This window comes from Nannobrachium achirus (genome assembly GCF_963921795.1).
Source record: "Nannobrachium achirus genome assembly, chromosome: 21".
NCBI lineage: Eukaryota > Metazoa > Chordata > Actinopteri > Myctophiformes > Myctophidae > Nannobrachium > Nannobrachium achirus.
The window spans coordinates 42,005,025-42,031,817 of NC_137828.1; the positions used below are offsets into that span (position 1 = coordinate 42,005,025).

The following is a 26,793-nucleotide window of genomic DNA, read 5'->3' on the forward strand; positions in this document are numbered from 1 at the left end:
TGGGGACCCAATCTGGAATCAATGGGGGATTTATTGTGACAAATACAGTAATCAATAGAAAAAAAGTCATTTGGGGGTGAACTACTCCTTTACCCATTTAGGCCTGAGGCCGATTTTAAAAACGCCTTCTAAAGGTTTTCTGAAAAACTTAAAATATTTACAAAGAAATTACAAAAACAATAAAAATTTAAAAATATATATATATGTTGCTATATACTGTACATCACTGGTTCCCAAACAATGCCTGTATGTTTCTGAACCAATCAAAAGGGTCTCTTTGGCCCTTGTGATACAGTGTGACTGGCTTTTGGGCTCTGATACAGTATGAGTCACTGGGGCATTTCACCCAGCAGGTGAGTTGTGGCCTAAACGTGGCATGATAGCTGTGCCTCATGCTCTGCCTACCTCCTTCTGGTCCAGCTGGAGGGAGGACTTGATGAGATCTCGGAGGGCCGTCAACTGCTTCTTCTCCTCGTCCTGAGTCTGTTTGATCTGAGGACGGACCAATAAACACACATAGGGGTTCAGTCACACTGGGGGAAAAAAGCACCTCTCACAAGATCTACAAAACCAGGGTAAGGGCGCGGTCACACCGAAGTTCAATTGTACCTATGGAGGGGTGATTTCTTTTTTTTTTTTTTTTTTTTATGTTTTGCAGAAATCTGTGAATGGTAACAAACCGCTCCGTTCCCATTGAAAATTACTGGCAGAATCTGCTCACAACGGTAAAGTTCCAGTTCGGTATGAACGCACCCTAAGGATCAAGGTTCAGCTTTATTTGTCAACAATACCAATTACAAAGTAAAAGGCATGTGAAATTCATTGCATGCTAAAAGAGAAAACACAGCTGCTACATTCTCAAGTGAAAATATGTTAAAGACTCCAACCCTACCCCTCAAATGTGATCTGTGTTAAAAAATTAGAACATCAATAAAAATAATAATAAGAGTCTTGGCTCAGTTAACAGCAATGGTTCAATATGGTTCAGTTACCTTGGAATTCAGTTGTATTTCTTTGCATTTACCACTAGAACATCCAATCCACCCACGCGCTCGGCAGAGTTGCACATGATCTGCCCTAAAGCCTGATTTATACTTGGTGTCATGCTGGTGCTGCATGCTGTAAATAGCAGACGCACAAGTTCACAATTGTGAGCATGACACCGGCACGCAATTTAAGTACAACCGAGGCTTTAACACGGCTGAAGCCACTTCGCAAACAAACCAAAAAAAGGGAAGACGGCAGAATAAACAACAGAATGACATGTGGAGACGTCTCGACTTGTAGGTTATTTACGTTGTAGAGATCAGCCGCCAGCTTCTCGATGTACTGTTTGAGCTTATCTGCTGTCTTCAAGCCGTCTTGGAAGAAACTGAAGGAAAAAAAGACAAGAGATGGGACATAATGAGTATGAGAGACAGAACCCACTGACATCATCTGTCCTTTCAAATGTTTCGATGGGGACACTGTGAAATGTCCTCCTCCGTTCCCGTGTGGAGGACATTATAGTTGGTCCGGTCGTGAGATAAAGTGAAATTAGGGTTGGGATTCGGAACTGGAGGAACCCGGACCCAGCATTGAGGAACCAGGAATCGGGATCCATCATATTTGGAACCCTTTCCGGAACCGTGTTTTTATCACACTGTCAGAGCTGGTTATGTGGACTTCATGTCTGCTGTGCAGTTACAATACCGGGTGGTTCTCAAACGTTTTAATTTCAAGGACCACTATAACTCTGAGAGTGTACAAATGGAACCAAATGGACCCATGAGGGTCACAGATCCATTTGGTTCCATTTGTACACTCTCAAGAGTTACACAACTGTAAGGGTCCATTTGTAACCCTATAGAGGAATGGTTAAAAAGAAACAGTTAAGGAATCTGGACTGTTAAAGAGGGAATCATTAAGGAACCGGAATCGTTACGACCCTAAAGGACCCTAACCCTAGACTAGAATGATAAATAATAACACTAGTGGTGCAGTTTATGTTTAATGTATGGCCACGCTCTCTCTCCTTCTCCCCGGGTGCCTTTGGGTCTTGGCAAAGACATTTGGGCTGCTGGCTGCTGCTGCATCCACGCCATGGCAGATTTGTAGAGCTGCTGCTTAGCACATCCTGTCATCCATTATGGATCTGGACACACACACACACATGCACACACGCACACACGCAGCCTTGCATGCACAAATCTCCCTGTAATGATCTCTAGCCTCTCTCTCTCTCTCTCTCTGTCTTTATCAGAATCTCTCTCTTTCCACTTCTCCTACAGTACCTGCCTTTTATTTGCTGCCATATCCGCCCTCTTTCTTTGCTTTGCTTTACCCAACCCCCCCACCCAACCCACCCCCACTCTTCCATTACTCTGCCCAGCACTCCTTCATCCTAATCAGTCCAGTGCTCTGTGGCTGCACGGTAAGTGAGGTCACGATAATCAGTCCAGTGCTCTGTGGTTGTACGGTAAGTGAGGTCATGATGTCCTTGTAACACGCGTGTCAGCCTGTATGTACCACTTCAAGCCAAGTCATATTTTTTGCGATTAAAAGTGATGCCGTCCCTAATTAATGACTCCCTAATAGAAATGAATCTCCGCCCTCCTATCTTAACATCACCTAGAGCAGTGGTTCTCAAACCTTTTCATGTCAACCATCCCCAAATTGATATGTATTTGGCCGCGGACCCCCGTCTGAAAATGTTTTCTGCCAGGGACCCCCAGAAGAGAAGATTTTTTTTTTAAGTATCAAGAATAGCCAGATGTACAGGGTTATAACGCGTTGAAAAATACAAGGATAAAGTGTTTAAAATTATTGCGATGCCAATATTAACTACTTTTGCGGGGGACCCACTGGAACCCACTTTGAGAACCAATGCTGTATATATTATTCCAAAGGTATAATAATGTATAGGTATTCCAGGTCTAAACGGGTTAAAGTGATGCCGTCACCTAATAAATAACTCTGAGACGTTTTTACTGGTAAAAAGTGAGTTTCCACCTTTCTATCTTTACATCATCTAGAGAGACAGTCAGTCACCGAAACTCATAACGCTTCCTTCATCTGTTCCCTTGCTGTCTTCTGGTGCTTCTATACAGCCTGTCAGCGTCACAGCGCTTCCATCCGTCAAGGCCCGAGGTTGAGTCAATTACCAGGGAGCCGCATTGTTTTGGAAGCCAGTGTTATGACAGGACCTTAGCAACAGTAAGAGAGACATTTGTCATTCTGTCACAGGGCCGGCATCCGCGAGCCGCTGCCTCTGGGGGCACGCCCACAATTTAACCACTAAACCCCACCAAACCCCATCAGTATTCATGAGGGGCTACAGTACATACTGTATGACCCCCGCATCCTTCCAGATCTAATGGATCACGCAGATAAGAGAGGAAACAGTCCTGAAGGTATTTTTTAGCGGTGCTAAGTGCTCCTACATCTCAGCTTTGTGTGTATGTGTGTCCGACCGTGTGTCCCGCGAAGCTTGGCATTGGCCAAGCCTCCCGGGGACGTTTTGCCAAAGTTAACTCATAAAAAGGCACCGCTCACTTCAGACTGGGTGTGATTCTTTTGAATAGCCGATGTATAAAATCTAAAACGAGACAAGATGCTTTCCCAGACAGCAGAGAGAAAGAGAGGGGAGGCGGCTAGATGGACAGACAGAGAGACAGACAGAGAGATAAAGCAAAGGGGAGAGCTACAGAGACAGACAGAAAATGAGACAGAAGGGGGACGTGCACTCACTGCATACCCATGCAGTGCGACATTCCCTTTCACAGCCAATACACGTAAAAATATGATGCCATGTACTGTTGTTTTGGGTTGAGATTGGCACATTAAACTCAGGTTTTTTCATCTCACTCATGTCACTTTGTCTGCTGACCTCACTCAGCAACAAAATAAAAATAAAATAAGCAAAAATGAAAAATAAAACAATTCACAGGAGGCAAGCAGTGATCACCCCATTATGTGCACTGCAATGTAGTTTCAAATGCACTACATTGCAGATGCTTTTTTGAGAGTAAAAAAGTAAAAAAGAAGAAGAAGACACGTGTGACATGCATGATCTGGGCAGATTGCCCCAGGAAATGTGCCAATCTCAACCCAAAACAATGGTAGAGTCATGTTTTTTTGGGAACAACACACACAACCCTGTAGCTGTGATACGTGTGATCTCGGGGATGGCGCCAAAAACATTAAGTGGTTAATGATGCATATAATTCATGGGCAGCATTTGCAGTCCTAAACCGGCCATATTGAGGACCAAGACAGGTGTTCAATGTGTCTGACTGGCATAGAACCAAATGTTCTACGTTAATCAAAACACCTGTGTTGGTCCTCAAATGGCTGGTGTAGGACTACAAATGCAACCCATGAATATGGATGAAGGGGGTACGCAGTTACGCACTGCGTCTAGCGGATGCCCAAGCTTGTACAAGTTCCTGTCCCCCCCGAGCCCCCTGTGATTGGCTGAACCGGAGGTAGGGAGCGCTCCATTGTAGTCACTTGGACCGCGCAGAGGAGGTGAATAGAATGCGTTTATCGTGGGCTTATAAATATAACGATTGCATTCACCACGGCTTCGTAACTCGCGCGGCCTCTTCACAGGCACTCGCGCCTGCGGCGCTCGGGCGCGAAGAGCACGACCAAGGTCCGCTGGCCTTCGCGCCGCTTGCAATGTCGTGGACAATAACTGAATGTCGTGGACAATAACTGTCACATCTAACCATAAAACGAGCGTTCCCTTCCTAGACACGCTTGGTAATCTGCTAGACGCGTACGCACTAGGCACTGGTGGGTCGGGACCCATTTGTGGGTTACAGACCAATTATTATGGGTCACGACTCAAGTACAAATCCCACTTCCTTTTCCTACAACTAAAAAATATATCCACACGTTTCCTAGTCTCGCGTAGCCAGACAACTATTCCACAATCTCCGAATGCTATATAGAGTCTGGAACAGCAGCTCCCGAACGGCGAGTATCGGAAGTAGCCACTGCTGCACTGAACTGTAGTCACATTGGAAACATAACAGAAACACAATAGCTCAGACAAAGTCATTCGAGCTGCCTATTATTGTTATGAGTGTATAGTTTATGAAACGTTTGAAAACATCATGAAGGTGACACCAATAACACCAGAGAAAGACAAAATAAAGCCCCCAGAAATGTTGAAAGGAGACATAACGCTTCCAGTAGGACATGTTATTGCTACTGCACTAAGGGAGCGGTTGCGTCACATCCGCTTTATCTCGCACTCACCGTTTCTATTTCCGTCTGCCAGACTGTATGCTGGGAGCATTTGACCAAATCGCGGAGGCAACAGTCTGGCCACGCGAGACTACACGTTTCCCAACAAGCTTACTGGGGAAAAATGTGTGCTTCACTTCCTCTACACAGCTGATTCAAATCACTTAACAAAGCACAAAGTAATCACAATGCAGAGATTCAGGTGGCACAGCAGCACAACAACCAATCATATGAAACAGCTAAGAGGACAGGAAGTGATGCCCACCTTTCATGCAAAGGCTCATGGGACATAGGAAACTTCTAAATACTTCTTTTTTTTGGTTATATATATATAAAAATATATATACAGTATATATACCTGTATATCTATACTATAATTGTGCGAATGTCTGAGTGAGTGAGTGAGTGAGTGAGTGAGTGTCTGTCTGTCTGAAACAGCGTTTCTCCTCAGTGGCTGGAGCAATTGATCTGAAATCGCATCACCATTAGCATATGAACACACCTGACATAACTGTGAAGCCCGTTTGTCACTTTCACAAATCGTATGCTGTATATTAGCATTTTTATGGTGTATCTACTATCTATTCTGCATCTAGCATGAGGCACATCTATTCTGCATCTAGCATGAGGCAAAATGTTTAACCAGCTCTGTGTGTGTGTGTGTGTGTGTGTGTGTGTGTGTGTGTGTGTGTGTGTGTGTGTGTGTGCAGGCAGGCGGGTGTGTGTGCAGGCGGGTGGGCGGGCGGGCTCATATCTTTGAACGGGTAAGGGCTAGTTATATATAAATGTACACATTTTAAAAACTTAAAACAAACAAATCTAAGACATTCCATAAATATAAAATAATAATAATTAAGAAGTAGCGAAAACAGCTGATCTATAATGAACAATACTGCTGTTTTAGCTCCCCACTTACATTGAGCAACGGAACAACGTCACATACAGTATGAAATGATTTGAAAATCAACCATGAATGGACTAGGAGAACTATCCAACACCAGAGCTCACAGCTGCATGTCTGCTGTAGATATAATACAATATAATACAAAATAACAATAATATAAAAAGTAATATCAGCTAATATTCGACTTTCATGTACAGTGTCAAACAGTGGTTTTGATATTCGAATAGTCGAATATTCGATTATTCAGTGAAACCCCAAGTAGGTGGATGAAGGCGGTAGGTAGGTAGGTAGGTACAGTACGTACTTGCACTGTGCGTGGTAATACTTTATAAGGTTCTGGAGGAGGTCCACCCCTTTCTTGGTCTTGATCTCGTTCACTTTGATCAGGTACTGCAAGAGAGAAGAAGACAACGATGGAGAGGAGTTAGTCTGCATTTTACCATCCAAAGTCTGTTTAAAAGGGTAATAATAAGCCAGAATGTATACTTTATTGCACACCGGTGACGCACGCTGACAAGCACACATCGTGCTCATTAGATTTGTTCTTCTCAGCAGGCGACAACGGGCCACAACATTCTGTATATATAAAGCCTTTAGGGTGTGCCGATTACCTGGTTCCAGAACCGTGAATTGCTATTCAGAGGTCTGATGTTACCCTCTGCAAAGGCTTTTTGTTTGAGATGGGTGACTCAACATAGTGAACGTTATTGCACTTTTTGTGTAGAATTGATGGCACTTTGCTGTGAGCAGGTGCAGCCAATAGGGAAATATAAAGGCTTATGATATTCAACAGATACAGTAAAATACAATTTAATTCAATAGGCACATTCAATTACTCAATACATTAAAAAGAATCCTTCAAGAGACCACCGGATTGGCAATGAAGTGGTCTATTACTCAAGATTGATTTACCGACGAAATTCCAAATGTCCATCGAAATATGTATGCAAGATACAATTTTAAAAGAAAATCCCAATAAATGAAAGTCTCCGTTTATGTACAATATTATGCCCAAAGAATGTGACCAGACAATGATGACGCGGGCTATACGTCAATGCATGTCCTTTAAGTCCTTGATGCTGTGGTAATTTGTGAGGTTTTGCTGTAGACATTTATGAACATTTGTATGATAATCCCATCAGAGAGCATTATCATCTGTTGAGGGGAAACATCATGTCCAAAATAATCCCATCATGTCCAACACAATTTCAAAAGAGTGATAAGTGCTTTGTTTTCATTTTTTTTACAAAAAAGAAGAAAAACACACACACACACACACACACACACACACACACACACACACACACACACACACACACACACACACACACACACACACACACACACACACACACACACACACACACACACACACACTCAAAAGGACATGTTTACTGCCCGTCAGAAACCTCGCATCTCCAGAGTTTCAAATGTGGACGTTTTTTCATAAATTCAAGCCCTGCCTCATCATACTGTCGCACAAACCAGTGAGAATAGCAGATCTACAAGCACACAGTGTGCTTGTAGATCGGCTATTTTCAATATTTTAAGTGTTTTTTTGTTTTGTTTTTGTTTTAAATGACATACAAGGTTTCCACAGCGTTTGGGGCCCTGCGAGGAGTTGTTGTGGTTGGCTGTGCTAAATCTGTCCGTCTGAAGACAGACAGACAGCGAACAGGGAACTGCATATGAAGCGCATGCCCAACAAAACCAGACAATAAATAGAAGATAAACTTTAATCTGAGCTTAACATGAAGTCACTTTCTAGACCATCTTCAGCTCTGGATTTTATTTCATGTATTTATTTCTAACAATGCTCTCCTGAGGTTTCTAACACCCCCATACACAGTTCCCCTTTAGTGCTTATCGTGCACTAACACTGTGTGTGTGTGTGCGTGCATGTGATAGAGAGAGAGTGCAAGAGAGTAACCACAAGCGTGTGTGAATGCACATGTTTGCCGTTGTCAGAAACCACGTCCATATTTTAGCTTTTTGTGTTTTCGTGTAAATTAACACCCCTACTTGATCATATCACGCGAAGGCATCAAAAGTTGCGGATCTACAAGCTCGAAACACGCTCGAAACGCAGCGCACGGCGATGTGTGTGTGTGTGTGTGTGTGTGTGTGTGTGTGTGTGTGTGTGTGTGTGTGTGTGTGTGTGTGTGTGTGCGCGACGCGCATGTGTATTTCCCCCCCTTTTGTCTGTGAGTGCACAGTGGGACAGGAGATTATGCACATTTTGTCTGTTGCCCTGTGTGGGGTTTAAAGCGTCAAGAGGCATGCTTCAGCTCTTTGTGTGAACCAGCAGCAAGGCTCAGAGCAGCACTGCCTGGGCCTGGTGGGCACAGAGAGAGAGAGAGAGAGAGAAAGAGAGACACAGATAGAGAGACACAGATAGAGAGAGAGAGAGAGAGAGAGAGAGAGAGAGATAATAGAATAGAATAATAGAATAACACAGCATGCTGAGCACTGCCTTTCCTCGCAGCGTAGGATGAAAGAGTTGAGATAAAAGAGGAGAGAGAGGGCATCCTCTAAATCTGGTGGTTGAGAGTGAGAGAGTGAGCATAGACTAAAAGCTAAATAAAACAGGATGACTGAAAATGTAGCGATGATGTTTAGGTGTTATGATTGCAAACCTGCAGTATATGTTGCTGCTGTTCCACAATCTACATACAGCCACGTTTGGCGGCAGTGGCTCAGGGGTAGAGAAACCGTCATCAGAATACGGAGGGTTCCCGAAAGGTCATTAGAACACGATCCCGGGCTCCCCCAGAGTCCTTGAACAAGACTTAAATTTAGATATAAAGTTAGGTTTAGGCGTCGTTTTACTGAGGTTACGTTTAAGAATAAGGTTAGGTTTAGGCGTAGTTTTACTGAGGTTACGTTTAGGAATAAGGTTAGGTTTAGGTGTAGTTTTACTGAGGTTACGTTTAGGAATAAGGTTAGGTTTAGGTGTAGTTTTACTGAGGTTACGTTTAGGAATAAGGTTAGGTTTAGGCAACCGTTCCATGGTCGGCAGATTTGGCCCGGGCGAGCGTGTTTTGGGTTGAGAGCGTTCTTGTTATTCTAAAACACTGTGTGTGTGTGGAGGGGGGGGGGGGGTGAAATTAGGTTAAGGGGAGTGAACAGAGAGCTTTGCTGTTCCCAGTGGCCTTGTTGTTGGATGTCAGTCTGGGAAAGGACAGTGTCAACATGGACCCCTCTATCACCCCCCCAAGAAAAAATAAATGTGATTAATTGTCACTCAAATGACTGATTAACGATTTAATTGCATTTTTTTGCCTTTTAGGTTCGTAAACAGGTGCAGATATGACAAATAACTGAAATATACAAAGAAATTACTGACATACTGTATTTTATAACTTGCCATACTTGAAAATGTATGGACATTTTCCAACATGGAAACGATTAAGACTATTATGCAAAAAAGAAATCACAATTATGTGAAATAATTATGCGATAATGTAATAATTGTGAGAGGCCCACACCAATCATGATTAACTATAACTATACTGTAAATAGCGCTGTCACGATCATGATCATTTTACTTGATGATTCATTAGGAAACAAAGTCTTATGCACAATGGGTCGGCTCAGAGACGGGTGTGTAGGCAGGGATCAACGTATAATAAAACAAAATCACCCGCATGCCGTATGCACTTGCACAATATGAACAATTTTATTATTTAAGCAATATTTCGGTCACGTTGACCTTCTTCAGGCATCTGTGAAGAAGAGAAGAGATTTCCTCAAATCATAAATAAACTAGTATTGTACATTGGCATACTCAAAACCAAAACGACCTCACGAGACCAGCACAGTCAGTGACTAACATGCAGAGATAACAATTTAGCTTTTGAGCCCGTATTAATTAGTTATGAATAGTATTACTGTCTGTGCATGACTAATTGGCTGTATAACATGAGTCCCATCTGTCACATACAATACGTAACTGGATGCTCATTGACAAGATTTCTTTGCAATGTTAGACTCACTGACACATTATTCGTATTTAGAGTTTTTCCCGATACTGATACCAGTATCGGAAAAGCTGCCGATACGGCTTAACAACACATTTTGATGCCATTGACGAGTAGGTTCTCAGTTTCCCATGATGCTTTGGGCGGTTGTAGGCATCTGCATATTCGCTTCAGGATTCACTTCAATGGAACAGGGATGCAGAAAAATGGCCGCAACTATGTGGTGAACGGTCGCGGTAAAAAAAATCCTTCTGGGTGAAAGAAAACATATTGTTCGATGATACAGTAGCGTGAATCTACACAATATGGACATGCTCGTGGCTTCGTGGGTCTTCAAAGTAAGGTTCAATAAATGAGGTTCAATGCTGGCAAGTGGCAAGGTCTACCGACCGGAATTAATAAATACCTGGCATAGAATGTGTTCAAATGCTGGTCTTAGTGAGCATGCCAGTCTATGCCAATCCGATACCACGTCATTTATCACATGATGATGATATTTCATTTACAGTCATATTTTGAATGCTTCAGCTGATGATGTTGTAAGGGTCCATTTGGTTCCATTGATAAACTCTCAGAGTTACAGACCTGTAAAGGGTCCATTTGGAAATAGAGCTGGGATACCCGACCGGAAACGGTCTAGGAACAGACGCATTTTCATAATGAATGGTCGGACGTCGATTCGGGTCGGACATGTTGTTGATATAGCCTACCTACCTATGACATGCAACATGCACTCTCTCTGATGATGCACGCAGCGCACAACTCCTGGTGTGTGTGGCACTGTGTTTCTGCTCGCGCTAATGCTGCAGCCTGCAGGTTTAATAATCAACATACTATTTACTAATTACTACTTCCACAAGCCACAGTGTGGCTTAATATTCATATTAAGGGTAACAAGCAGGCAAGCTGCATGTACTGCACATTAGTAAAAGTTTGCTAGTCAGTGTAAATCAGTGGCTTCCTTAAAGAAAAAGAAAGGAGGGGAAAAAGCGGTGGGAAAAATAAGGGTCGGACGCATTTTAATGATTCGATTCGGGGTGGGAAAAAAGCTGTCATTCACGTTTCGGGTTGGGGCTGAATAAATCGGCCCGATCCCAGCTCTATTTGGAACCCCCTCAAGGGACCCTGAGTCCCTGGACCCCACTTTGAGAAATACTGTCCTAGATCTGTTTAAATTACACACTGGTATCGGATTGGTACTCGGTATCGACTGATACGCACGTTATGGGTAAAATGGTAAACGATTCAACCACTGATTGTGATCTGTTGTTGAAGATGCCTTAATCCCACGACTATACCTGAAGAACTATGTGCTAAAACGGCCCCACCATCGATAGCATCTTGTCCTGGCATTAATAGAGGAGGACAGCTCTATCTTTTGGCCCCCTTTATCTTCCCTTACAGTGGACCAACAACAACACACCTCTAAATTAACGCCATCCATCTTAGAAACATAAAGAGGTAAAAGTAAATAGTGAAAGAGCCTCTCAGAGGGAACGAGCATGAACACAGAAAACCTCTCAGAGAGATCAGTTACATTTGAGCTGTTTGGCTAGAACTCACCCAGAGGGACTTTGCTCACCGTCAGAGTCCATGACACACAGGTGGGGATCGAACAGGTGACCGGCCTCATTATGTTCAGAAACCTTAGTCGTATTTGAACTTGCTTCGGGGTCCTCGTGCCAAATGGGACTGGTAAAGATTGCTTTCAGCATTGGTGAACTTGATTCTTGGAACCTCTTGAATAAATACCCAAGCATCTATTGGCCATTGTAGAAATGTACTTAAAGGAGCTATAGTCAACTTTTTCTTGAAAAATGGATGCTAAAATAAAAAGAATGTTTTGAAAATATTTTATAAAAAAATAAGCTTCATATATGTGTTTCTATTAAAAAATGACCACAAAAAGCGTAAAATAAAGATAGAATAATCATTTTGGCCATTGTCAGACCGACACTTTGTTTACATTCTAGTCTATAGACTAGGATGTAAACAAAGTGTCGGCCCTACAATGAAAAAGTTGACTATAGCTCCTTTAATACTTTACTTTAATAACCATTACCTCATAAATGGACAGCATCACAATATTGGTTTCTACAGACCGTAAAATGAAGCCTATTTTGCAGCAAATTCAAATCCACCATCATTCAATATCCAGTCCAGAAATGCTAACGGAAGTGAATCAAATGAATGCTACTGGTGCTGGCTGGCTTCACTCGGTTGAACCAGTCGAAAGCATAGAAACATACCCTACTTTATCATCCATCTTAAAATGAATGGGACCATAACTTATGATTTAAAAAAAGACTTAAAGTGCATGGCCGCAGGAACTAATTTACAGTAGGGGGTGCTGTTGGCGTTTTTTATCGATTTTTATCATGTTTTATTCGGGTTTCCGCAGTCTTTTTTAGCTAAATGTAACACAATCGGGAACGGCTTTCCTTACATCTCCACACGCACCATCCAGCAAGATATAGCCTGGATTTTTTGGTACCAACAGACAGTCAGACAACAAGTGCCAGTTTCATAAAATCATTCAGTTCCCAGAGCTTTTCAGTTAATCTACTTAGTTACTTTACACCACTGTCTGCAACAACAAGCATGATGGTTCCCAAACTTTTTAGCCCGTGAACCAAGAGACATTACTACCCTGTACCAAACAAGTAGTGAAAATAGCAGATCTACAAGCTCACAACGAGTTGCTTCGCACTGCGTTCAGTGCGTTGTGACCCATACAACGTGTCCGCCAAATCGGTCCAGACCCCAGTGTTAGGAAACAGCTGGTTCTGGTACACCACAGCCATTAGCCACTAGCTAGCCCAAACATTAGCCTAGCCAGGCAGCACAGCAGCATAACATAGCATTCATCATTACAAGTCTATAGCCACGACTCACCAGTGAGGACGCCAGGGCTAGCAGAGGGCGATGTTTAATGCCTTCATAGCCTAGGTTGTGTTGTCTTGGTGTTCTGTATATTCCTTTATGCCCGTATTGTTATAATTCACCGAGTCCATGACACATATGTTACGCACGGAGAGACAGACGCTCAGACAAGTTAAAAGGGAAGTCCTTTGAAAGCCATTTCCTCTCTAGACAGTGCCCAGAAGCACATTTCAAAACAAGAGCCTTTCTTTTTTTTTTGTCTATACAATCATTCAACACATGTTTATTTTGAAATTGTACTGGAAATAGAAGTAGCCAATAGCTCCTACTTCACGCCACTGATGTCAGAGCCTCTACTTGCCGATCGGCAATATTTTTCCCCCAACCCCCCTTTAGGGGGTGCGGTGGGGGGTGCGGTGGGACGTGGGGGAGGGGGTGCGGCCGCACCTCCAGCACCCCTACTTCCCTCGGGTATGTTAAAGTGTTTGTGAAAAGGTTTACTAGGGCCACATTCTCATAATATAATTCGGTTTAGTCGTGCGAATGGGAGGGGTGAAGTTGCCACATTCTTGCATATTTAATTGATACGTTTGCGCTCGCACAGCACTTTGTCATCCGAAACAAGGAATCGTCCACGTCTGTCCAGGGACATGTATGTATCCAAGCTGCATAATAATGCCTCCTCCATCTCCCTGTGTTTATTAATTCTTCAAGTTCAACTCACAATGTAACCGCAGGACCCCCGCAAGCGCCGCATTAGCCTATTTATCTGCGGTCGACGGTCGTAAACGGGCGATCACAAAATAAAACCAGCGGCGGCGGGAGGGACTCGCAAAATCTACCAGCAATAAACCAGACAGAAAATACTTTAGCAAGATATGAAGAGTAGAGCGTCAACGTCTCTCTCTCTCTCTCTCTCTCTCTCTCTCTCTCTCTCTCTCTCAGTCTCTCTCTCAGTCTCTCTCTCTCTCTTTCTCTGACCCTCGTCTTTCCCTCCGCTGGCTCCCTCTTTGCGCTCCGCGCATGAAGCGTCTCGCCGTCTCCATCTGGACACGATTTGGCACAGAGAGCCGCGCGCGCGAGCAAGACCCACACATCGGCCTATATTATATGATATACAGCTATACAAGTGACTCCTGTGGCACTTTCCTTTTATTTAACTGTGAGCAACAACTCCTCACAAATAATACACCATGTGCGATCGAGGGAGCGGTGATCAGAAATCAACTGAGGGGAGGAGGCGGCCAGAATCGTCAGAAATCTAATGAGAACAGACGGGGGGATTTAACCTTTTATAAATAGCTATGGATTTAACCCGCACATGGCTCTATATAGCCTACCACAATGTTCCATTGCATGTATTTGAGACGGATGGATTCACACCAACAGGGAAGCGTTTGCGGTAGCGCATCGAAACCACCGTTTTTTTGTGGATTTGCATTCGTTTCTTTTATTCGAAAAAGAATACGGATGCGTCTTCACACATGCCCAACCGTTGTGTATTTTCCAACAATACGTTATAGGATTCGTTTTAATCGTCATAAAACGTGCCTGTGTGAATGTTGCCTAGGTAATAAAAGTGTACATTTCGCCCCAAAACGTATTGAGATGACATTGATGTTTTGCGGCCGGTAAAGTGGGGACATCTGCTGGGCCATTAATAGGAACAGAAGGCTGAACGCAAACCCGGAAGTGAGCTTCAATTCCAGCGAAAGGGGTTTACCCCCCTTGGTGGGGTTACCTCACAAGCTTACCTCACACATCTGCAGCTGGAAGAGACGGCGTTCCTTCTCCATCTCCTCCGCGATCTCGGCCCCTGTGATCTCTGTGCGGATCATCCCGTGCTGCTTGGCGTGCTCTCGCTTCTCCTTCTCGATCTTTGTACTGTGACACAGAGGATAGGAACAGAGGTCAGACTGAATCTCCTGCCAGAATAGATGTGCGTACAGTTACAAGCCATCAAAACTATCTATCCGGAGACAAAAAGGGTAAGAGGTAAATGTAAATCTTTCCATGTCTTCTGGACATATAGTGTTTGCATGTGTTGATGACATGTATTATTGTGTTAATTTTGTATATCATTGAACACAATGGAAACAGGAGTCCCCTGGACTTTTTTGGGCTATTCTTTTAACCTTAATGCCTTATACAGTACCACATGCCGTTTACATTTCTGACAAATAGTATTCAATCAATCAAACTGTTCGATTCAACTGCTGAACTGATTGATTGATTGATTGATTGATTGATTGATTGATTGATTGATTGATTGGAATGGAATTGTGCATGACAAGCATTATCAACGGTTACCAGATCAACTCATAAAACTAGAATGAACTGGAAACAATCCCAAACATGTACACTACACAGTACAGATGATGTAATAACACAACTAGGACAACAACACTGAGTGAAATACTTACAACTTGGCCTCGTAGTCTTTCCACGCTTTGTCAAAGGGCTTCTTTATGTCCTGCAGAGACATGGGAGCAACACACAAACGTCAACAAACCGCGCGCGCACACACACGCACGCACGCACGCACGCGCACACACACACACACACGCGCGCACACACACACACACACACACACACACACACACACACACACACACACACACACACACACACACACACACACACACACACACACACACACACACACACAGGGGTCACCAGAGGGCAGTGGTGTAAAGTAACTAAGTACAATTACTCAAGTACTGTACTTTCTTTGGTACTCAAGTACAATTTTGATGTATTTTTTTATTTACTGTTTTTTTTTTACTTTTACTTCTACTCCACTGCATCTCAGAGGCAAATATTGTACTTTTTTTATTCCACTACAATTATTTGAAAAACTTTAGTTACTATAGTTACTATGTGCTTTTCAGCTATTTGAAGATAGCCGATCTACAAGCTTGCAAGTGGCACGTTGTAGATCAGCTAATTTCAAAAGATTTACAAAACCTATTGAACTTGTGAAATGGGACAATCTGCATAATAAGTACTTTTACTTTTGGTACTTAAAAGTATATTTTGATGTGGATACTTTTGTATTTTTTACTCAAGTACATTTTGAATAAAGGACGTTTACTTGCAACAGAGTATTGATACTTTTAGTTAAGTAAATAATGTGAGTACTTCTTCCACCACTGCCAAGGGTCCAGTCAAAGTCTACGCCCTGAATCCAGTGGTGGAAAAAGTACTCAATTTAGTTAAAGGTGGAGTGACATGGCCAAAACGGCTAATTAAGGCTATCAAATTAGCATTTTTTTTTAATGATGTCATGTACCCCCATGTTAAATGACCCAATCAAATTAATTTATTGTAGTTACTGTACTGAAAGTAGTACTTTCTGTACAGTAACTGAAATAAATTAATTTGATTGGGCTAATATGGGGGGAGGGGCGGAGTCGATTATCCATATCATTATCTTTTGAAACTACCCCAAAAAAAGCTGTCCGAGGTGTGTTTCCGACTTTCTAAACCAACTTTAAAACTATCAGTTCTAGGGGTAAAAATGATATAGCATTCGCTATAAAAATCAATGGTTAGACCGATAAAAAAGTACATGTCTTCTTCAAAAAAGGTGTCAAAAAAGGTGTACGAGGGTCAACACGCTTCTCCCCGTCTATGAGACGGTTTTGTCGGCCATACCCTGCTGTCTCTTGCCCTAACCTGACTGGAGCACCAGACCGACCGGAGCAAGCCATGTCCGCTGTCTCACCGGAGCACAGCGGCCGGACTGAGGTCCGTGCCGTGGCTCATACACTCTTTGTGTGTGTAGCCTGTGTGTGTGTGTGTGTGCTTTCGCGCGCGCGCGCGTGCGTGTGTGTGTGTGTACACACACAATAGCTCTCGCAAATAGCCGTGCGGTGCAGCGTTAGCCGGGCTACACGCTAACAACAAGCCATCACGTTGTGCGCGGCACCGCACGACGGACGAAGTATACATTGCGCGGCACCGCACGACGGACGAAGTATACATTCACTACTAACTGATACGGCCCCGCCTCCTTTTCAGACTGTTTGAAGAAACACCACGTGACCTACTGTATCATAATGTTAAATTTCGGCCGGTGTCGCCACTCCTTTAAGTAAAAGTATCAATTCTGCAAAAATTCTGAAAAGTTTTCAAAAGTCTAAAATGTAAAAAAAAAACAAAAAACAAAACAAAAAAACGTTTGAAAATAGCAGATCTACAAGTTCACAATGTGAGCTTGTGTGGATCTGCTATTTTCAAATGGCCGACATGTACAGTACATAGGGCTGAAGTGTACAAAGTAACTAGTAACTAAGTTTTCAAATAATTTTACTGGAGTAAAAGTATAATATTTGCCTCTGAGATGTAGAGGAGTAGAAGTAAAAGTACTGAAAATTGGAAATTGCATTTAAGTACAGTACTTGAGTAGATGTACTTAGGTTACTTTCCAGTGCTGGGTTCACCAGGGGGACACTCTAGTCAAAGTCTACACTCTGCATATAATTTATGTCCGGGGGAAGACCAGTTAAATGGCCACGCCCCTCCTCCCCCCTGCCCCGCCCCCATGGGTTCATGACCCATTTATGTGCAGCGCTGTCTTCAAGACACGCCACAACGACAGGCTAGTACACTTTACACTGAGATCTTTTCAACAGAGACAGACTTCCCCAGACCCCCCTTCCCCTCCCCTTCCAATCCTGATTTCCCCTATGTTAGATGCTCAAACTACAAATCACAGACACACACAAGTTGGAGAGGTAGATTAGAGACTTGCTGACATGCACACACACACACACATAAACACAATGCATACAGAAGTCGAGGGATGAATAAAGAGATGTGCTGACACATACGTACACACTCCCTCTCCCTTGCGCGCGTGCACGCATGCACACACACACACACACACACACACACACACACACACACACACACACACACACACACACACACACACACACACACACGTCAATAGATGAATGGATAGATGTGCTGAGTGGGCTTCTATTCCCCCTCCTCCTGTCTCATCCCATGGGGGGCCAGAGAGAGAGAGAGAGAGAGAGAGAGAGAGAGAGAGAGAGAGAGAGAGAGAGAGAGAGAGAAGAATAGAGAGCATAAAGAGAGAGAGAGAGTAAGGATGGGAGAGAGAGGGGGGAAGAGAGTGTATGAAAGAAATGGAGATAGAGAGTATGAGACAGAGAGACAGAAAGAGAGACACAGAGAGTATGAGAGCCTAGGAAGAGGAATGTTGTGTCCAGTCAAACTTACCCCCTTCACGCCTTTCAGGTCCCCCTTCAGCAGTGAGTCCAGGGTGAAGATGACATTATGGCTGAGGCTCTGGAGCTGATGGGGGGAAACACATTGCAGTCAAAACACAACACACTCTAGGTAGCACAGAACCGTGTATTGCAGTCCTACTTCAATGACATTAGGTCGACGTCAGCCATTTAAAATCTTCATATCAATGGTCCTTGGTCATGAAGAAATAGTGGATATACTGTAAATATGAACATTAGTGAGGACCAACTATTACGAAGATAGGTTGAAAATGGGTGAAGTCGTCCTTTAATAACTATCAAAATATTATATTGAATACAATATATTTTTGATGAATATAAAGACTACGTGAAAATTATTATACGGAATGGGACAGATGAGACATTTTCTTTCAGTCCAATACCAGCAGTGATGAAAACAGGAATTTACGTCAAATCCAAAACTCAGCAGGATTATAGATTAGCCTTGTCGAACATGCAAACGAGAGCTTGCAGCAGCAGCATCCATCCAGCTCTCATAACGCTGGTGCAGAAAGAATCCTTTAAGCAGCGGAGCACTGATGCATTAAGTGTTGCCCGTAGCCAGGGAGAAGCCAACCAACCAGCAGCACTGATAAATGCAGTTCAGCAGCCCTGTATTGCAGACTACTGTTAAAGCCCTGATGTAGCCGGTAGCTCAGGTTGCCACTAGGCTCAGCACCCCTAACCGTTGTATTGCAGACTACTGTTAAGCCCTGATGTAGCCGGTAGCTCAGGTTGCCACTAGAGATAGGATTTATGGTTCTTTGAAGTGAGCCGGATCTCTGGGATCCGTTCCTTTCAAAGAGCCGTTCAAAAAGACTAAATTTGGTCTCAGTTCAGGAAACAATTTGGCCTCCACACAACATCTAGACTAGCCCCAGTACACAGTAACCATCTATTTCTCCCGTCATGCACTGACCCAGCCTTTAAGATCTGGTCTAATAGGGGCTTACGAACTATCAATGACCTCTACACTAATGGTATTTTTTCCTCATTTGCAGAACTAATAACTAACTTCAATCTTCCTAATTCCCATTTATTTAGTTACTTCCAAATTAGGAATTTCATTAGAAATAAGTACCCCCAGTTTCCTAACCGCCCACCGGCAACCGCGTTTGATTCACTCTTGACACTTGATTCTGGTCAAAAAAAGCTAATTTCGATTATATACGATGACATCTCTAAATTCAATTATACTCGTCTTGACTCCTTAAGGGCAGCTTGGGACCAGGACCTCAGGATTACTATGTCTGATGAGCAATGGGATGAGATTTTAGACTCAGTACATACTTCTTCCATTTGTGCACGACATAGACTTTTGCAATGCAAGATCCTACACCGAGTCCACTACACAAATGCAAAACTAGCCAGGATATATCCTGAGAGGTCGGATGCATGTAATAGATGCAAACAGTCGCCTGCAGATTACATGCATATGTTTTGGTCCTGCCCCAAACTGTCAGGGTTTTGGACAGCAATATTTAATACCTTGGGAAGGGCATTAAACATGCAAATTGTTCCTGACCCCATTATTGCCCTTTTCGGAATCTCTAACTTACCTTCCTATTTACGACGAGTAATAGCTTTTACAACCCTGTTGGCAAGGAGATTGATACTCCTTAATTGGATACATCCATCTCCCCCATCACACAACCGATGGATTCACGAAATTCTATACTGTATCAAACTTGAAAGACTTAGATTCTCCCTCAGAGGTTCCTTGGAATCCTTCCACAAAACGTGGCAGCCCGTGCTGGATTACATCTGCACGCTCACGATCACAAACGAAGTTAACAATAACAATTAACCTGAGCAGAGACCCCCCCCCCCCCCCCATCCTCATGTGTTTCCCTCTGTCTTTTGTCTTGTCCTGGTTGAAAGTGTGAATGGGATTTTGCGACTGTATGTTTTTGTTTCATTTGTGTGTTCTCTTTATTTTATTGAATCTTTATACACTAACTTTCAATGTTGAATATGTAAAATAAGTGCAGTTTACATTTGTTATATTACTTATTACGATGCCTTCTACTATTCCTGCCAAAAATGAATAAAGAGATTTGTAAAAAAAAAAAAAAAAAGACTAATTTTAGTTAATTGTCACTTTGTAGATTTTGATTATAATTACAAATCACGTCAACCCTATATACATTTCGGCCATATCTACATTTCGGCCATTTGAAAATAGACGATCTACAAGCTCACAATGCATCGCGTCCTACATTTTATCCATTGGAAAACTTGTGAAATGGGACATTTTGCATAATACTTTCTACTATTGGTACTTTAAGTGCATTTTTGATACCAATACTTTTGTACTTTTACACAAGTATATTTTAATTCCAAACTTCTACTTTTGGCAGAGTATTTCTACATTGCACGGCTCCCTACTGTGAACCGGATCCCATCGTTCATTTCAAAGAGCCGTTCAAAAGACTCGATTCGTTCGCGAACGTCCCTTCTCTAGTTGCAACCAGGCTCAGCAGCCCTAACCGTTGTCGGATCAGCGAGGTCATATACAACTGTGCTAAGCATTTAAATCCTTGTTCTCCACGGCCAAGTACGTGCACACGCGTGCATGCACACACACGCACGCACACACACCCACACCCGCACACTGAGAGCAGTTGTGAAGGAAATAAACAACACTTAATGGGCGCTAATGTGCTTCTTAAGTGCCTCTGCTGCATATGGCCAACGTCAGAATCAATCTCTCCCTCTGACTGGCTAGCTGCCTGCCTGGCTGGCTGCTGGTGGTGGTGGTGTACTCTCATCATGTACTCTCTCCCTCTCTCCAGATCTTCCTCATCGTCTCCCTCTCTGGGTGACAACAGGAGGAGTAAATGACTGATAAGTTTGGCTGCTAACGCTACTAGAGGTTCTGCTGTTTCTGGAACACGACCCTGTGAAAAAGTAATTATATTGTGCCTAAAGCTGAACCTAAATCTGACCAAAATTACATTTTTAATTCACATCGACATCTATATAAATGAGTGAAGATCAGAGCACTCGAAGGAAATCACGGAGGAGAGGGTGAAAAATCAAGGTACCTTTATTTATTTTCTTTTTTTTGGGGGGGGGGGGGGGGGGGGGTTGTGCCTTTATTGATAGTGAAGTGAAGTTAGATAGGAAATTGGGAGAGAGAGATAGGGAGTGAGCACCGGACCTACAACATTTGAAACGTTTGCAGACATGATTTAAGTACCTTGATCTTAAGCGCCTCTTTTCTTTTTTTCTTTTTCTTTTTTGTGCGCTGAACTTTAACCTTTTTCAAGGTTTGGTTCCAGTTGATCCTATAAGGACCAATCTACATATTAACTCAACTTTTATCACCATCTACCACCTGGTTGATCGCGCTCTCTCTCTATATATGTAAAGTATAAAGTGTACAGTACAGTATGTATATACTAGTAAGACACCTGAGGGTGGAATGCGACCTCAGGGTGACATGCGACCTCGCCAGTGTTGGGAAAGTTCACTTTAAAAACGAACTAGTTCAAGTTCAAGTTCAGAACTTCTAAAATGAACTAGTTCATTTCTAGTTCATAATTCTATATTTTGAACTAAAGTTCATGGTTCCCCAAAATGAACTAACTTAGTTCTTTTTCGTTCTTTTTTAACCATAATTGTTTTTATACTTTTGGCTATTCAAATATATATATTATATATATATATATATATATATAGGTCTATATATATAATATATACATTTTTAGACGTTGCTGCATGCTATTATTTGTCAAAATTATTGACACAGCCCATATAGAACCATACACAGCAATAATTTCATCCAACTTAACATTGAGGTGCTCACAATATTTATGTGCCCAGTGCCCAGTCTTCCTGAAGGCAGACGTTTCTAAACCTGGCGTTAGCGACACCCATAGGAATGGAGTGCCTCCTTCCGAGTCTTAACAAACAGGTGTTTCATACGAAACACTTGTGTTTCCGCGTTGGTTAAAATAGCTGATCTACAAGCTCACGTTGTCTCGTGGATGCGACACGTTGTGAGCTTGCAGATCAGCTATTTTCGCCGTGCAACACACATAGGACAAAGTATAGGCTTGTGAGACGTAACGAGGAGGAGATTCACAGTGCAGCTGCCAGCTGCAGAGTGCAGAAAGCACCGCTTCACGAGGGGCTGCGTGCAGTGCATTATTGGAGCATGTGAATGAAAAGAGAGAGGAGAGGACAGGCGACCACGGAGGCGCGGACCGCCGCATGAACGGCCGACGAACGCCGTTCACGGGCGTCAGAATGACCGCGTTCGACAATATCGTTCATCAAGCGAAAACAATTACGTTCAGTTCACGTTCGCCCAAAATACGAACGTGTTCACGAACGATCGTTCTTTGAACGCGTTCGGGTACAACACTGGACCTCGCCCTAAAGGGCGAGGTCGCGCCAATTCTTGACCATCTGGCCAACCACAGCGTTTCTCTGACGATTCTAGTTGTTATCATTCTGGGGGGAGTTTGTTCATGTTTTTGTGAGGGTATCAACCCTAGCAGACACGGGGAGAACATGCAAACTCCACACAGAAAGGCCCTATCGCCAACCCCACCTAGGGTGTGAGCGATAGGGCCTAAACATGGAGATGTGGAGAACACTATATATGGAGATAGTCCAGTCCATCATGTCATATGGGACTACCGTCATAGACAGTAGCCATTGTTAGGCCGGAGTCAATGGCTGTCTGTCTGACTGTCTGTACAGGAAGTGATGTCACATGACATACTTTTTATGCCCATATATGAGTCATTCTGTACCACATCTCCATGTTTAGGCCAAACAGGTTCGCTCCATTTCTCCATGTATAGGTCCAAATGACCAACGTCGAGCTTGACAAGGAGGATACCGCACATTGTACCTCATCCACCATTTCTTCTCTCTCCTTTTGGTATCTTTATCCTCCTCCTCCTTTTTTTCTTTTTTATTCTTCTCTTTTTTTCACAGCCGCCCCATATTTACTTTAGAAAATATATATTAAATTCTAAGAACGTTTCGAGTACCAGTTTGATACAAGAGCGAATAAGCGCTACACTTCTGGAATCCTGTGCGTCGACTTAAAGTCGGATCCAGGCCTAATAACTTTATCTAGCTGCCCCCGTTGCCACCTCCTTTTCTTTTCTGAGACACATTGTACCTCATCCACCCTTTCTTCTCTCTCCTTTTGGTATCTTTATCCTCCTCCTCCTTTTTTTGTCTTTCTTAGTCTTGTGTATCCTTCTCTTTTGGCTACTGTCTATGACGGTAGTCCCATATGACATGATGGACTGGACTATCTCCATATATAGTGTTATCCACATTTCGTGTAGCCGCCCGTACAGGAAGTGATGTCACAACTCGCTGACATCACACTGACATCACAGGGGTACGGAAGGACACTCAAGCGTCACGGTTCTTCAGAGTATATGCGACCTTCGGTCGCAATAAATGAGTCTTCAGGTCTTTGTGTGATCTTTACATTATTGACTTTTGCATTGAAGTCAAATAGCACGTGCCGGGGATACCCTGGGCGCGCCAGGCTTCATTTGTCAATACTCGTTCACAGCAAACGCACACTCACGCCATCATCGGCTCCTGTTATTGAGGCTGAAAGAGCTATTCAATAAAATACTCAAAATACCACAGATGGAGATAGAGGGAAGGGATGAGGATTCGAGAGGCTGAAATTATAATTTTCACCACTGTAACAGGCGTTAATGTGGACTGGACAAACTATATACAGTAGGCCAATAATTCTCAAACCAATACAGTAGGCACTTGTCAACAGGTGGCCCGATTTAAGGTTTTAGGATATGCATGTATACTTGCACGCACGCACGCACGCACACACACAAAGAGTTGCTCTTCGTGCCGCTGGCACTTTGAGTGTATTTATGGAGTCTAATCTCGCTGCCAGCCACACAGGAAGGAAGAGAGGAAGAGAACGAGAGAGAGACCTAGAAAGAGACAGAGAGAGAGAGAGAGAGAGAGAGAGAGAGAGAGAGAGAGAGAGCGGGCTCTTCTTCCAACAACAATCATTCACAGTGGACTCAAACAGGACACACTACTCAACAGAACGGCCAGGGGAAATCCACATGCAGCCAGATAAGACTCCTGTCTGAAACAACAAGCCCAATCAGAGGCTAAAAGCTACTGGATGCAGCAGCAGTAGTGGTCAGCTACAGAGTCTCTCGAGAACAGTCTTCTATGCTCCGCAGAGTGAAAAGGACCTTTTCTTTGACGATGGCTAGCCAGATTGGCTACAAAGTGGTTCTTGACCTGTGGGTCGGGACCCCCAGGGGGGTCCCCACATTATTATGGGGGGTCCCCAGATTATTAACTTAATGTGCAACACTGTTTTCTCACTCTACAGTAAATAAACCAACATAAAGTTTTAGTGTATAGACTAGATGGTATATGCACATTTCGAAAGTGACAATTTAAGGACTTTTTAATACCTCTAAAATTACAAATTAAACATTGGCCAAATTGTAAAATATTAGAGGCAGAAATTGTGAAAATAGCTTTCACTTTCGAGGCAGGCACCTCGAAAGTGAGTGTCCATGCAGGTTAGCACTTCTGTCTGAATGTAATGTGCTTTAATGTGCTGTATGAGGACTGCATCCAGTCCTCATAATAACACTGGTGGAGAAGGAATCCTGATGCATTAAGTGCTGCCAGTGGCACTTAAGTATAAATATCCTGAATATTCAGTCAAAGGAGTTCAGAGGTGGAATATAACCATGGTAATAACAGAACGGATCATCTTATTATCCATCCAGGAGGGGCATTAGTGAAGCCACATTAGCCGCCAAGTGATTAGGATGAGCGGTAGATGTTCCAGAGACTGAAGCCGACGTGACTCTGAGAATGGTTTTGACCACCATGTCATTAATATGCACCAAAGGTTCACACGAGAGGGGTTAAACAATCGATCATCTGAATCATGCATGCATGAACCAATGCTAACCCTGGATAGATATAGTACTTCACCACTCAGTACAGCACAAAGCTAGCCTGTCACTCTGCCTGAATTTTCATGTCGAGCGTGACTGGCGATTCAGGGGCTGGAGCCAGGCTAGCACAATGGCAATGGCTTTTGACATCAAGGTCAATCAATAAAAATCAAACCTCGGTTCGAAGTGGAGCGGTGAATCTGTGTGTGTGTGTGTGTGTGTGTGTGTGTGTGTGTGTGTGTGTGTGTGTGTGTGTGTGTGTGTGTGTGTGTGTTTGTGCCTGCACAACAGCGCCCCTCCTTTAACTTGTGTGGCCACTCAAGGTATTGCCAGGCTACAGACATACCCAGCCAGCCAGCCAGCCACATAGCCAGCCAGCCAGCCAGCCAGCCAGCCAGCCAGCCACGGACATACCTGTCTATTGGGAGCGCTTTCACCGCTCCAAAAAAGAACTGGTGCATCATACAAAGTGACTCTGCACTAAAAACAGTGTTTTTTCCTGATCCTCCGTCTCTCTCTCTTTCAGACATGCACCCACAATGAAAGATAAACTAGTTGGGAGCTACCTAACCCCACCATCTCCCTTCCAAAGAGTCTTCTTGGCTTTCCAAAAACCCTGTTGGGAACTTTATATGTTGGTGGTTCCAACCACTGTTAAGAACAATGCCAAAACAAACAGCTTTGTGGATAATTTTAAGTCATAAAAACCTACCAGGCCAGACTTTTCCAAGTTGTAACACATCTCAATGAGGTACAAAGACAGATAGAGTCTGAGTGTGGTGTTTTTTACATTGGATGCGCCAATTGCAAATCTCCATAAATGGGTACCAGGAGTCTCCATATATGGGTAACTGGTCCGATATACATCACTGGCCATACGGCCAAGACATGGCACGACCTCGCTATTTAGGACGAGGTCGCTTGTCACCCTGAGGCGTCTTACTAGTAAATATTTAAACTTAAGACAAGAGCTTGTGACAAAACAATCTGGCAACCCATTCAGTAAAAAAAAGGAAATCTGTTTGGTACCTCCCCTTTCTTAGTCCACTTCCTCCCGGATGCTTCTGTCTATTCCTACTAACAACAACACTACATGTTTATGGCAGTGGTGCTGACTAACTCAAGACAGAATCTGAGAGATTAGTGACTAAAAACTACATTGGATCCATTGGAACACAATTTTGGACATATGAGCTTTCCACCCAACAGCAACAATGTGCTGTACAGGCTTGGTAACCCCAACTACCATCCGGCAAGTCACTGCAAAACAGCTGGAGACACCAATTCTCATTAACTCATTAAAACCATGGCCATCGAGATTATCCCCAAGTCGGTAAGATGTGGTGATAGGACTTAAAACGTCTGGTCCAAAATATTCAGCTTATAGACTAACGTTTCCAGATCTATGCTCAATTCTTGCCATCGCCTACTTTTTCCCTGTTATGTTTCCCGGTAGTCATTAAGAAAATCACACCTGTGTGAACTGAGCGGTGGTCGTGGGGAGGGGGGGTGCCTGTGTGTGTGTGTGTGTGTGTGTGTGTGTGTGTGTGTGTGTGTGTGTGTGTGTGTGT

General features: G+C 43.3%; 1 protein-coding gene across 3 annotated transcripts in view; it reads right to left on the reverse strand.

The window, feature by feature from the left end:
• asap1b (ArfGAP with SH3 domain, ankyrin repeat and PH domain 1b) overlaps positions 1–26,793 on the reverse strand; it is a 103,644-nt gene that overhangs the window by 42,806 nt on the left and 34,045 nt on the right. For all 3 annotated transcript variants that reach the window (XM_080752207.1, XM_080752209.1, XM_080752208.1), the window contains exons 4-9: positions 18,253–18,327; positions 15,426–15,475; positions 14,757–14,886; positions 6,444–6,529; positions 1,297–1,372; positions 406–492 (exon numbers count right to left, since the gene is read on the reverse strand). In XM_080752207.1, coding sequence (XP_080608333.1) covers positions 406–492; positions 1,297–1,372; positions 6,444–6,529; positions 14,757–14,886; positions 15,426–15,475; positions 18,253–18,327 — 504 coding nt within the window. The remainder of the gene's footprint in view (positions 1–405; positions 493–1,296; positions 1,373–6,443; positions 6,530–14,756; positions 14,887–15,425; positions 15,476–18,252; positions 18,328–26,793) is intronic.